General features: G+C 36.0%; 1 protein-coding gene across 1 annotated transcript in view; it reads right to left on the bottom strand.

Annotated features, from left to right (window-relative positions):
* ADAMTS19 (ADAM metallopeptidase with thrombospondin type 1 motif 19) overlaps positions 1 to 14,533 on the bottom strand; it is a 140,091-nt gene that overhangs the window by 16,148 nt on the left and 109,410 nt on the right. Inside the window, exons 17-21 of the mRNA XM_053931844.1 lie at positions 9,445 to 9,602; positions 8,586 to 8,739; positions 5,722 to 5,857; positions 3,192 to 3,396; positions 1,106 to 1,258 (exon numbers count right to left, since the gene is read on the bottom strand). Of these exons, the coding sequence (XP_053787819.1) occupies positions 1,106 to 1,258; positions 3,192 to 3,396; positions 5,722 to 5,857; positions 8,586 to 8,739; positions 9,445 to 9,602 (806 nt within the window). The remainder of the gene's footprint in view (positions 1 to 1,105; positions 1,259 to 3,191; positions 3,397 to 5,721; positions 5,858 to 8,585; positions 8,740 to 9,444; positions 9,603 to 14,533) is intronic.

Genomic DNA, 14,533 nt, shown 5'->3' on the forward strand with positions numbered 1-14,533 from the left:
ACTTGTGCTAGTGCTAAATGAGGCAGGTTTTAACCATAGTTATGTAGTAGAGAAATGGAAATACTAAATGTTATTGCCAAACATATCTTCTTGTAAAAGTAATACTGCTACTGAAAGTTAGATGCTTCTGTTTAAAAAAAATTAATGGTTATACTATGTGCTTTGAAGTAGCTAGTTACTCACAGAGTACTTGCAGCTAATTCTTGGAAGGCTGGCTAGCCATACACTGCTGGCTTTAGTCCTTGTTTCCAGCTCCTACATCACATGAAAGACAACTGAAAATACGTTAAATACTTCTCCATACAAGCAAGTTAAAAAAATGCTGCAATAACGTTAGGTGCTTAAAGTAAAAGTGTTGTGAACAAAGTTATGAAGAGAAACAAAGGAAATAAAAAAAGATTACAATCTTTCTGCTAAAGTGTGGTCGGTGATACAGCAAGAGAAAACCTTTACGAGGTTCAATTTCAGAATTTCAGCGTGTTTCAGGCTTTACAAATTTTTATCAGATATTGAAGGCCAATCACAGATCTAACCAGTATTGTTTGTTCCTGTTTGGCCTATGCTTATCCACCTCTCAGAACACATATGCCAAGGAAATAATGTAATGACAGTTAGGTTGAGTGTCCATAATAATAATAAAATAAAAAAAAAAAAAAAAGAGAACCAGTAATAGATGCTTCCCAGATGCTAAATGGTTTATGTGGAAATTTAATAGGCTAAAGATGCTACTGTATAAGGCTGGAGGGTGTACTTTATTGGAACCACAAATAAAGTGTGCAAACACAGATTAACGAAATATGTGAATTGTAAGCTGCTTGCAGCTGGAGCTGCCTGAAGTTTCTGAAGCTACTTGTGTGCCTACTGACACAGTAAGATAATACAAATTTGCATTATATTGAAAATTTATCTCACATTTACTTCATATTCCTGATTTTTATTTATATTGTAGGCTCACTGTGACTACCAGTTTAGATTTTTCTTGTTTATAGCCTTATTGTTCCCTCAGCTGGGACATCTGTACACTTTTGATAAGAGTAATTCTTATTAAGAACTCAACTTGCAAAATGTGTGATGCTGGGAGGCACTAGTACCAAGTATTACTCACCTTAGACCAGTCTCCCATTCTCCAGACATAGCATTTGGAATAGTCCTCACAGTCTTCTGCTTCTTTAGGTCTTGTGGACAAAACACATTTTTTGCGTGGATTGGTGCACCTCACAGTCCGATGCCGTACTCCCTTACCACACTTTACAGAGCACTGTTGGAAAAAACGTTTTTTCAGATTTCTACAAAATTCACTTACCCCATTTCATCCCCTTCTATATGACTTCTGCCAGGTCAGCATAAATATTTCAGAGCTTCAATGACCTCCTAACTTCCAACCTTCAATAGCATCAACACTAGATTATTAAAAAACTGAACAAAAATTCCTTATGGGACAGAATGATAATTGATTCATTTTTACCTAAAATTAGATGAAAACATATTTGCTTAAGGAGAAAATAGGCTTTTGAATAACAAAATATCCGAAAGTTATGATAAATGAGTGAAAAATGCTACACTAAAAGTATTAGGCAATCTTTCTTCTTCCAATGAAAGGAAATACAATGAAAGAAAATCAAAATAAAGTTCCTAGGAATAAGATATGAAGCAACTTAAGAAAAGCTCTGTTAGTGTCCAACAGCCTTTTTTGGGAGGAGGAAAAAAATGTAGAATGGAAAAGTAAATATTCCAAAACTATGCAAGAATCCAGACTGAACTTGAAAATTCAAAGTCACTATATAGTGAGCACGTGAAAGCTCTTTTCAAGTTGCTCAGAAGGTCCTAATCTATGGGTTTTTTCCACCATTCCCATTTACACAGCCAAAAATGATACCATTTCCTTCTCAAAACATTATCACAGCTTTTTATCATCCCGCTGCTTGCAGTTCAAAACTCTCCTCTGCCAAGCTGATTATAACCACAGGAAGCAGTAATGGCTAGCTTCCTACATAATGGTGATAGTAGGAATGGCCATGGGAAATACCTCGCTCTTCAAAAAATATTTATTGCTTCCAACAAAAACATGCTATCTAATTTCTCCTCTCTGAAGTAAAACAAACTGGCTAAATAGTCTGTGTATTTCTTTTACTCATCTCTGTAAATGGATGCCTTTCTTCTCACAACCAGCTCTCGCATCATAAAACTGCTGTACCACACCAGAAACTGCTGTCTCACACCAGAAGTCCTATCTCTACCTTAGCATGTGCTTTTCATCTTTGAAAACATTCTCTATTTGTTAGCTCTTTCTTGCTTGGGGATCAAGTAGATCTGCTGAGTAGAGCAATTCAAAGAAGGCGCTGCACCCACATTCAGAAGCTGCTATTCGTATTGTGATCATAGAGGGATCCATAGCACAGGTTCTAGTATGGGAGGCAATCAGAATTGCCTTTACTCTTTCAATGAAAGAAGAAGTTCCAAATAACCCTTTCATCTTGTCCAGATGGCAGTGAGAACAATACTCTTCTTCCTCTATGGCGAGTTAATTTTAGAGGAAATCAAAGATGAAGAAAGCCAAATGAACAAGCACATTTAAAGATGTGCTTATAAAAAAAAACAAGCTTTTTGAACAATGATTACATTTTACAGCCATACTTCAGGATGCAACATATGTGAAATTGTGTTATTTACAAGCCCATTTGCCTATTGCTGTTGCTTTGGAAAAAGAGCAGACAAGAAAGAGGAAGGGAAGAAGATATACTTTTTTTGCCAAGGCTCCCCTCAAAGCCTCTCTGAAGCAGGATGGCATCACCCATCTGCTGATCAACATCCCTTGGTATAAAAGTTTCATCCCAAATGTTTCCACTCTGCTCCCAAGGTCTTGTAGGTGATAAGTGGTTCCTTAATTCTATTTCCCCCTAGTTATTCACTATTACAGACAGGACATACTTGATCATACGTGCTTGAGAACTGGCCAGAAGAGACTGTTGCACAACGTTAACTAGGTAAAATGCAGTAGCTCTACACAGCTGGTTTTCCTAGCCCTTGAACTCTTTGCCAAAATATTGCACGGGGGCTGTGAAAATCATTAGGCTGAGGTGTGCCACTTGATGCTGAAAAAAACCTTATTTCCAAAAAATACCAAGGTACAAATAAAGACTATAGAGTATTTGGAGCATGTGGAGTATATGGAGTATAAATAAATGTAGTACCTCAGACCAAACTCCTGCCTCCCACACCGTCATGCAGTCCTGGCCTTCACAGCGCTGTGCAGAAGCAGGCTTTGGCCCCAGACAATCCTTCTCCCTAGCTCTGATCAGGGTCCCATTTCTGAGCTGCTGTGTGCAGGCTACTTGTCTGTTCTGGGTTCCTTTTCCACATGTCCTTGAACATGGTGTCCATTCTGTCATCATCCATCTGCAAAGAAACATAGGCAGTGTAGTAATATAGAAATCAGGAGGGGAAAAATACCATCACATCTTGTTCTCTTGTATACTATTCTCAGTGTATATACCCAAGACACACACATATTTTCAGCCTCCTTTTTCCTGTCATTTTGCTAATGGAGAATTTATGAATCTAACATCTATTATATTTCATATGGTATTAATGTACATATAAATTCCTTCCCCAGTCCACTACTGCTATGTTTTCAAAGTACTTTCTTCTAATTATAATCCCAATTAGAAAATTTCCAAAATATACATCCATTTTAAAGATGACAGATCCCTGATCAGCCTGCCTGTTATTCTCTGTATGTCTGTCTATGTCAAGTGTATGCCAAACATGTAAAGTCCAGCATTCCTTGAAAAATACTCTGTTGTAAGAAAGAATCACTCAAGTGTGAAAGACTCATTGCCCTGGAAAAAGCACAAAAGCCCAAAATTCTTCATGTTCTTCAGAGTAATGCCTAACAGGGTGCATGGTTTAAATCACAACAGCAAGGAAGGCTGGTGCAGTTTGGCACAGACCACATACCTAGAGAGCAATTGTTTTAGAACATATTTTTCCCCAGATGTTCTGTAGATCCAGATTATGGCCATGTAACCTTAAAAAAATCAAACAGTTCTGCCCCTGATGTTCTGTCTCCTGAAAACACAAGAGTTTTCAAGGAGACTTAGTTTGCCAGGAGAGTTTTCAGGAAATTGATATTTAATAAATTTTTTTCAACCTTCTGTCATGCATTTGTAGCAAAAAAATAAAACACTTAACTAAGAATTTTTTTGTTATCTGTTCAGATATATAATTTACAAATCATGACCTGTCAAGATGATGAAATAGACTTTAAGATATTTCTTCACAGGCCAATAGCAAATAAGTACTTATGCAAGTGTATGCTTTGGTAACATTTTAGTTGAAAGCTAGTAATATTTTGTAATCATCACTTACAATGTTTAAAAAATTGGATCATTAAATCTTTCTACATTTCTCAGTACAGCATCTCTATATATCAATTAGCAAAATTTTAAAATTTTCACTTAATAAGCTGGAAAAAACACAGAATACTGAAAACTTATGGTAGACAATGCCTCAGAAAAAGATCAGATTATTCCATTTCTATCCATTAAATGAACAGTAGTGTTAATAAAACAAAATATAAGTCTTCTCAAATATACATACAATGAAGTAGAAATAATCCCTCCAAAGGATAATGCCCTAGTTTGGGGAAGACCAAATGTCAGTGGTTTTGTCTTACTTAAAATGTATCATACTTCACATTTTATCAATTTCAGTACTTCATCCTTTCCAAGAAAGCTATGTCTTCTAGTTCATTTTACATACTTTCTTCGACAGTATTTGCATTTAATTTATTTTGCATTATTTTGTTTAAAAATGCCATCTACTTGTCCTCCAGATGACTGCAGCAGACTGATCCTAGTGCTTACTCCTGGGGATGCTAGCCAGCTCTTGCTAGTACCTTTCCCCTCCCTTGAAAGGTGTGGACTTGCTCTAACTTGCTTCAAAAAAGTACATGCAATTCTTGAGGACCTCCTTAATACATAACTTTCAGCTGCCAAGTGGCACGACTCTGTAATGGGCCATTGTGCTGACCTGGTCAGCCAGTACAAGGAGCAGGCTGCCAGTTCAGCTACAGGAACTCCAGTGGTGATGGGTGGGCTTGGAGCTGCACATGGAGCTGCCTCTAACCTCTTGCACTGTTCAACCACCAGAGTATAGTTCAGCCTATTTGCTGATCCACATACAAGGACTTTCCTCTCATGGAGTGAGAGGAAAGAGAGGAGCGAGGGGCAGGCTCACTAGACTTCAAGTTGCATTAATGTAAAAAAAGTGATTAACATGGATTGATTTCTTTATTTATTTACTATTTAGAGTACCCAGAGTTTATCAAGAGCTTTAAAGACACAAAGCCTTGCTTCAAAAAAAACACCCATTAAAACATATCATTAATTAAGAATATGGGATTAAATCCCATGTATGCCTTTATAGAAACACCATTTAAATTTCAGTTTTGTAGCACAGATCAGTCTGTGAGAATACTTCCTGAGGAAAGGAATTAACTGCTTTACTGGATAAGAATTTATTCAGGCATAGTGCTTATGTTCCCTGTTTCATTAAAACTCAGGAGAAACAATTTCCAGGGTTTCTGTTTTCCCTTCATTTTGCATTATAACGTCCTGAATGAATGTATTTACTGCCCATGCATTGCAAGAAGCAGTCCACTGCTTTTACATGGCTTTTACGTCTAGATATTATAGTTTAGTTTAACCAAATCACTATTACCTTGTCTGGCAGGGCTGTTCATTGCACTTACGGATCTGTGGTTCAGGTTTTGTTAAATATTTGCACTTCTTGCTGTCCACAAGACTGATATTCTTGTTCATAATCTTTGTGCAAGAGACTGTTGTCTTTCTTTCACCTAGTAAAAAAAAGGAAGCAGGTTTGTGAGGAAACCAAGAATATGCAAATTGTTAAGGACAAGGATACAGCTATTTCATATACAGTTTGGCTAAAAGAACTGCAAAACCAGTGTAAGAAATTCAAAGCTAGCAGGGAATCTGAGAGAAATCCTACAGTTTGTAGGGAACATTGTGAGTTTCTAACCTAGTCTTTGCACACCGCCATCAAGAGTTTTCCTGCTTGTTATAGGCCTGCAACTAGTTATAGGCCAAACCCTCACTTTTACTGGAATATTATTTTCTTTCTCAACCACTGCAACTCCATCACTGAGCAATGCTTGCAGAAAATTACAAATATGTTTGTTAATTACTACATAAAATGAGGAAAGAAATGACAAATTGTGGCTGGCATTCAGGTAAAGGGAATCAACACATACATTCTTCAGGAGGGAGACTGCACTATTTCCCATGAACTAAAGAGGCCATATGACCTGACCTACAGGGTCAGAAAACCATTTAGGAAGCTGGGTACTGCTGCAGAGATAGAGTGCATACTCTGTACAGAGTCCTTGTCCTGATGGTGGCCTGGACCCTGGTGTCTCTTGAACATGGAACCATTAGAAATTAGAATTTAATGTAATACTGACCACAAGCAGTAACTTGCAATTAGACTGGAGTCTTAATTTTAGAAAACTAGCAATCCTTGCATTCAGGGTTTCAGTTAGAGCCATTTGTTCTTATAGTTACTTTTACTCTGTCTGGAAGTTTACTGGCAAAGGGACTGTGTGCAGGAGCAGGGCAGGCTTAAGCATGAACATTCACTAGAGGTGAAAAATGAGCCTGTGGATGGAGCAGTTATGTTATAAATGCATATTATGAGCATGACCACTGCTGACATTTTTACACAGTGCTTGTGTACATGAGAGCACATACAACTAATCTGTCATATCACAGTGTTTGAAATGTTTGACAATTCTTTCTGCACTTATATATACATCTATGTATTCATATCCTCTCCCATGCAAAGAAAGCTTTTCTGCAACACAGGAGGTCACAGACCAGTCACATATACAAACATACACAAAACCACATGGCTTCATCAATAGTTTTATCCTGACACACACTTTGAGCATTTAAGCAAAACTATTGATAATTGTATTAATTCAGATTAATCAAAATATTGATGTTAAATTTTAATCACAAATAATTAGACAGGATAAAAGCTGCAGTATTTTGATTTCATTACTGCTTGATATTTAAGTCAGAAAGTAAAAGAAAAGTGAGAACAGTTTTATCTAAAGTAAGAAAAATCTTTCAGTAGTATTTCAGAATTTCTAGGGAACTTTGTAATAACTCAGCTATTTAAGACAATAAAATAAAATGAAGACCAGTTACAACAGAAAAAAATTATAAACATTAGAGTAAAACATTTAAATATTTATTTAAGCATTAATGTAGAATAATGTACTGACATACTGCATTTTAAGATTTCTGCAGATGAGAGAAATATTTAGAAATATCTGGTGCAATAATGACAGATCATAGTAGTACTAAAATTATTCTAAAAATACCTTAGGAAACTGTAAAAAGTGTGAATTCACAAGAAAACTGGGATGCACTATTAAGAATCAAAGGATACTACTAGCACCATGAACAAAATACCTTCTAGGGAAGAAGCTTTCCTACCAAACCACAAAAAGCATGTTTATGGAAACTACAGCAATCTTTCATGACACCAGGATTGTTCACACAGTCAGAGGAGCTAGAACACTGTGTTCTTTATGCTGATGTTATGAGAAGGAAAAGCATTTCCAGGCTTTCCTATTCAATCACAAGGTGCACGGCAGTTGATCAGAGCAACCACGACTGTCAAGGTTGTCAGCATGAAAGACAGGTATCAAAAATCAGTACAGTGTTTGCATACTGACAAACTGCACAAGGTATGAACATATCACTGTACACCACATTTATTTTAAGAAAAGCCCTCTCTGAAGTGTTTTTAAAGTGTAAGTTTCATTTTAAGTAACATCTAGAAAACAGTCTGAAAGACTTTTGTTACATCAATACTGTTCATATTCCAATATTTGTTTTCAGAATCATATTTTATTCTTCTAAATCACTTTTTTATGTTTAATAAACTTAGGAAAAATATCACATCAGCATACTAATATCTGCTGTTGTAATATTTGTTCCATATGTGTCTGGATCATCCTCAACTCATGTTACTAACTGTACTTATTTGATCTGTGACTGGGATTCAACTTTTCTGTGGTTTGAAATGTCTCTTACAGATCATTTATCTTCAGTAGTTCCAAATACAGAGTGGAATGCACTTTCTATTCTTGTTCTAGCTCTTGCATTTTTATTTCTTCTTGGAAATTGTGTCCTGAATTTGCTTTTTAGTCTAGATTTTGTTCCTTCATTACCATCTTTTGCTACTTTTTATATTTAGTTTGAATCTTTTCCTAGAGCTATCAGAGTATTTTTAATGTAATCAGAAAGCATAAGATTGACATATGTCTACATTGTATGGAAACATACAAACCACAATGAGGATATTTGTTGTGTATTAAATACACAACACTGACCATCAGAATTGTAATTATATATAAACACACAGTGGTTATATATATAGGTGCATATTGCATACACACATTGCACTGTGTATATACATGCATATTGTATACACATATTCATTTTTTATATATATAAGTGTGTGTGTGTTTGTACATTTTTCTTTTATTTTACCTCCTCCACATACAGCATCACAGTCTTCCCAGGTAGAATGCGTCCACATGAAAAGAGGCTCTGGTACTTTAGAGCTCTGATTTTCAGGGAGAGGATCCAATGGGATTGTGTATTCATAGTGTAAACCATAGCTCTGATCGTGGAAGAGCAGCACCTGCAAAATACAAAGAAGGAAAACCTTCCTACATCATAGACGCTAAGGAAGACAAACTCCAAGCTGCAAGTAGATCATCTTGAAAAGCACAACAGAATTACTTGATGCTCTATTGCCTTTCAGCCCTCCTAATGGATTTGCTAGAAGAAATTAATTAGAGTATCCAAACCAAGCCAATGGAAAAAAATATTTTGCTTTATTAAGAAAATTCCTTTAATTTAAAGAATTTGAATTGTGAAGTATTTCACCATCATCTCTCCCTTTTTCTTTATGGTGGCTATTAGCTTTTTCTCTCCTGCGCTGAGATGCATCAAAATTCAACTTTTTCACAGAGAACTTGGTGATTGTAATTCTGGAATGGTGATGCTGTGCTATAGTCAGCCAGAAATTTCAGAAAATCACCTGGAGTTAATTTGAATTTCTCTCCTTACTTGGCATATCAGCTTTTTATGACATTTGTAGGAATGCTGAGACCTTCAATCCTGCCCCAACAACATAAAGATTTCTCTTGGATATAAATGCATTTTTTACAAGCAGGCTGACAGACCTGTCTCCTCACCCCCTCCTTCCCACTTTTGTAGATATATATGTAAACACAAAAGCAGATATATCTTACATAGATCTCATTTTCTTGAGGAGTCTGGAAAAAATATTAGTTACTATGCTATATCATAGGAATCAAGTAAAAAACCTGAATTGTCATACCAGTAAATGTAAGGGTGATGTTGTGGGACCTTTGGCTGATATTTTCTCCCAGAGACCTCTCCGAACATAATGGACTGTGGTCCCAGCAATATTGAATGTTCCAGAATGCTCTATCTTCCAATCACTATTGATTGACTGTTTTCCAGCATCCCTAAGAGCTGTAAAATACATGGAAAAAAGCCCAATATAAAAGGTGCCTGTTCAATACTGATTTTCTTCTCCTCTCACTTTCTGTTTGGATAATTTAAAAAGCAGGTGAAATTCACCTAACTCTGATTGCAAAGATATTTATGGATCCTACTTTACATACAATTCAGTTGGTATGTGCTTCAGAAAAACCTTCTGGAGGGAATGCCTGGCAAAATTGTGTGTATTTAACATTACTTGAAGTTAATATCAGCATTTTAATGCCTGAGAAGACTGATAAGCTTTAGCATAACTCATAATTTGAACACTGAATTACTTTAAGGCGAAAGGAACTATTCTCTGTTCCGAGGGTGGTAATTGCTATAATCCATAAAAGCATGGGAAACACAATTTTCACAAGAGACTCTTCAAGATTTGTGGAACTAAGCTAAAACTTTTTTAACAAAAAAAAAAATCTAGTTCAAAATTCTTTCCTCTCTAATAAGTACACTTGCCTTCCCTGCACCTTAGAATTTCACAAGACTTTATACACTTTCACCATGTAATTGCATGCTTCTAATAAATAGGAAAAGCTTGTTCTTTTGGCTGAATCATTTCTCATGTTGATCTAATTTATATTTAAAAATATGATCAAGCCAGGTAAGATATATTCCATGCACTGAGAACAAAGAATTCTCCAGTTGTAAAATTTACATTTTCTATAGTAAATGGAATAGATTCTTCAGTAAATTATTTTATTTTATTTTATTTTATTTGGTTTCATTTTGTTTTGAATAATCGTGTCAAGTAGACTTGAAGACACCTTCTGTACAAGAAGTTTTACACGTTTGACTCCATTGAAATTGCATGTTTGGCATCAGATTGTTGTAAGAGAACCTCCACATGTTCCAAAATTTCCCTTTTTAAAGTTGTAAGTTAATGTGAGTCACTCCTGTAATCATGTCCTCTCCTATTCATGTTTATACCATTATGTTTTGTTTCTATGGGAAACAATGGCAACAGGCCTATGGACTGGCAGGAATCCAATTGAATAAGACACCATTGATGTGTACAACTGTAGCACTGTGTAATAGATGTTAAGACTATAAAATCCATTTACACGGTATAACAGTCTTGTACTTACAAGAACCAGTGATTCTACAAGATTTAAAAACCGGTATTTTAGGTTTAAGCATTCAATTGTTAATGGTATTTAAGTTCTACTTAGTGTTCAAACTGTTGGGGCTAATCCTCTTCTCAGTGGAGAAATTAAAAAAAATACACTCGAACATGCCAAGGTCCAGCTGGGTCATGCTGCTCAGAAGGAGCAGCATCCTCTCCCCAGAGAGCAACAGAAATCATTCTGTCTGGTCTTTAAAATGAATGTGTGTGCCATAGCATGCAGATATGTGCAGGAAACTGGAATCCCAGCTCAGAACACAGAAATATGCCAGATCTTGCATCTTCTGCTTTCAGATTCCTCATATGAGTCATTGGTCTTAGACAAAGTCAGAAAGTGTGTCCTCAAGCCTTAAATGTGGATTTGGATTCAGGCAGTGCAGCTTCTGTTCTTGACTCTGTCACACCCCATTTTGTAAGCTAGTTCACTGAGTTTTATTCCATACTGCATATATTCCTATTCTTCTTAACTTTTGACAGAGGAGTTCACTCTGTACAAGGTAACCCAAAAAAGGAAGAACATTCAGAACACAAGATACCCTCTCTCAGGTAATTCAAGCAATAGACCTACACCTGGAAAGACAACCAAAGAAAACTTGGACTGAGAAAGCCTTACCACAACCACAATTTCAGTGCTAAACCAAGGGGACTAATTACAACTGTATCTCTGTAGAGCATAAAACAGCCATCATAACAATGGCATTTAAGTGATGGGGATGAGTGCAGTGTGTTTTTAATTACTGTGCTAGGACTATACATCTGTCTAATTTTAATGAGTGTGAGAGGCTACACAGCCTCTCACAACAAATTACAATTCAGCTATTACATCTCCCACTTCTCAGTGGGGAGCAGCAGTGTCCCAGTTCTGGTCCTCCACTTGGCAAATCAGTACCTACTAATAATTTATTTTTTTTTTTAATATGGACAAATGACTCTACTGTATTAACTTAATGAATTCTGTTTTCTGCTTTGTTCAAAATATAGTCATATTTTTAGAAAAGTATCAAAGTAATGGCATTTTGACTGACCCTCACTTTTCTATAGAAAATGTAAAAGATATCTGAAATTCAATTCTAAATGAAAGTACATTCACTGATATTTTTTGTCAAGGAAATAATTGCTTCACTTCCATTCAGGTAATCAGGTGTCCCTTCAATCCACATCAAGAACATTAAGACTTGAGATTTAAGTAATTTTTTAAAACAGCAGGGCTAAGGCTGAGTGATTGCTAGTTGCCAGTGTTCTCTTTATTATCCTATCCTTTTCAAAAATGGTGCAATAGTCTTTGTTCTTCAGCCACTGGGGACTTCAGCAGGCTGCCATGATTTTTCAAATATACTTGAGAATGTCTTGATAACTACATCAGCAAGTTCCCTCAGGACCATGGGATGTATCTCATTAGGTCCCATATATTTGTGTATATTCAGGTTCCTTGGGTGGTCTTAAATCTGAACCATGATGGGAGGAACTTCATTACACCATTCCCTGCCCTGATGCTGAGGGACTTGAAAGATGTGGAAAAAGTGTTTACCACTGAAGCTGAGGCAAAAAACTGTGAAGCACTGCAGCCTTCTCCACACCCATCGTCATTTAGTTTTTCCTGTCTTATTTTTTTTTCAGTGTGCATTGTGGGTGTGTGTATTATCTTTACTATCCTCTTTCTGACTAAAAACTTGTAGAAACCCTTATTAATCTCCCCACTCCTTGACAAAATCAGCTCTATCTGTGCCCTAGTTTTCTTGAACGTATCCCCACATATATGAGCAGCATCCTTATATAGTTCCCAGGATATATGTCCCTGGTTGTCCCTGGAATGCCTGTGCATTCCCCTCCTACACTTTAGTTTTACCAGGAGGTCCTCACTCATCCATGCTATTTTCCTGCCTTCCTTGCCAGATTTCTTATATGTTGGAATAATCAAGAACTTTTGCAATCTAGGAAAAATTATTATCCTTAATTGTTACTAAAAACTATTATCCTAAATCTTTAAAAAGCTGCCAGCTCTGTTTTGCTCTGGTACACCCAAGAGCAGTTTCCCAGGTGGTACCATCTATCAATTCCTTAGACAACTGAAAGGTCGCTCTCATAAATTCCTGGCTTTAGTCTTCACCTGGCCCATATCCCTAAAAATCATGAGTTCCAGCAGGGCATGATCATGGCAGTCTAGGTTGCCACCAACTCTCTGAACAGCTCATCTCTGTTGGGAAGAAATTAACAAGGTCCAGGAACACTGTTACTCTGGTCTATAGTTTTGATTAAGAAATTATCCTTGATACACTCCAAGAGTCTTCCTGGACTGTTCACAGCTTGGTGTGCTGTTTTTCCAGTAGATATGAGGTTACTGAAATTACTGAGCCAGATCAGAGACTGCAAGCATGATGATTCCTGTAAATGAAGTAAGAGTGCTTCATCAACAGACTTCACTTGGTTAGGCAGCCTGTTGTAACCTCCCAACAAAGAAGTTTCCTTTGTTGGCCTGGTCTTTAATTTTTACCCCCAGGTAAAAAAATTTCCTGAGGTCCTCTATAAAGGAAAGTTTTCGACTAAACAGAAATAGTCTTGGCCTGCATTTCAAGACTAATTTCAAGTACAGAACCAAGTATGATGCCACATAAAATTAGCATAAAGAACAGTAAAATAGAAAACCAATCAGAAACATGAAAGAATTTAATCTGTTTTACCTTTTACATTTTTAACCACAGTATTGTGAAGAATCTTGTTTCTAAGATTAAAAACTTAAGCTCTCACCCCAAAATTTTCATTATGCTATGCCTATTCAAAAACTATTCCTTTGCAATTCAAATTCTGATGCTTTCAAAATAACCTATAAATGAAGAAAGTTTAAATACCGTGCACTAGTAACAAAAAAAGGTGCAACAACACAGGTTTTAATTCAAGATATGGCAACAGACCTGTTACTGGGTCCCTAAAAAGGCTTTAAAAAATAAAAAAATAAGGTATAAGGCTCAACCAAAGATATTGCACAGAAATATTGCAGATCCTCATTCAGATATAAACCAGTAAAATTAATGAAAACAAAATTAAAGTAACAAGCAACTAGGAGCTAATTTGCAACTTTCACAAATGAGCATCATGAATGACATTATTTCGAGGGCATAAAAACAATTTAATTCTTTTTGCCTTTTGTGTGTTAAGGGTTAAATCAGTTTGCTACTTATGAAGAAGGAATAAATTTCCCTAAACACAATGCCAGCATTTATTTATTTTTACATTATTCAAAAATTAGAAAATAATAGCATTTCTATTCTCCACATATGTTAACAGAAAGACAAACTTCAGTTATTGTTTTAACACTCTTACATATCCATATCTGTGGTTCATTGGGGAACAATTGAATATTCCAGATCTCTAATCCTCCTGGGAAGGCGCAGGCCTCAAGGCAAACCAGCAATCACCCATTGATAACCTAAACTATTATAATTAAGATTCACTATCTTCAACATTCTCTCATTTGAAGCACTGAGAATACTCAAACACTTCTTAAAATATAAATATTACTTATGAATGTAACTAAGAACAGTGACCAAACCAGGGATTTTTTCATTGTCCCATTTCTCATAATATGCCTCTCTCAATTTAAATTTAAGCATTGCACAAAACAATACCAATTATGAAATTTCATATATTTGCTTAAACTCTGCAACAATAATGATAACAAAGTGTATTCTCTTACACAACTTCTTTAGACTTCACTAAAAGATAAACATTTTTTAATCAATGAAAGACAATTTCACTTAAATGGAAAATCTAAAAGAAAAAAAAT

This window comes from Vidua chalybeata, chromosome Z (genome assembly GCF_026979565.1).
Source record: "Vidua chalybeata isolate OUT-0048 chromosome Z, bVidCha1 merged haplotype, whole genome shotgun sequence".
NCBI classification, from domain to species: domain Eukaryota; kingdom Metazoa; phylum Chordata; class Aves; order Passeriformes; family Viduidae; genus Vidua; species Vidua chalybeata.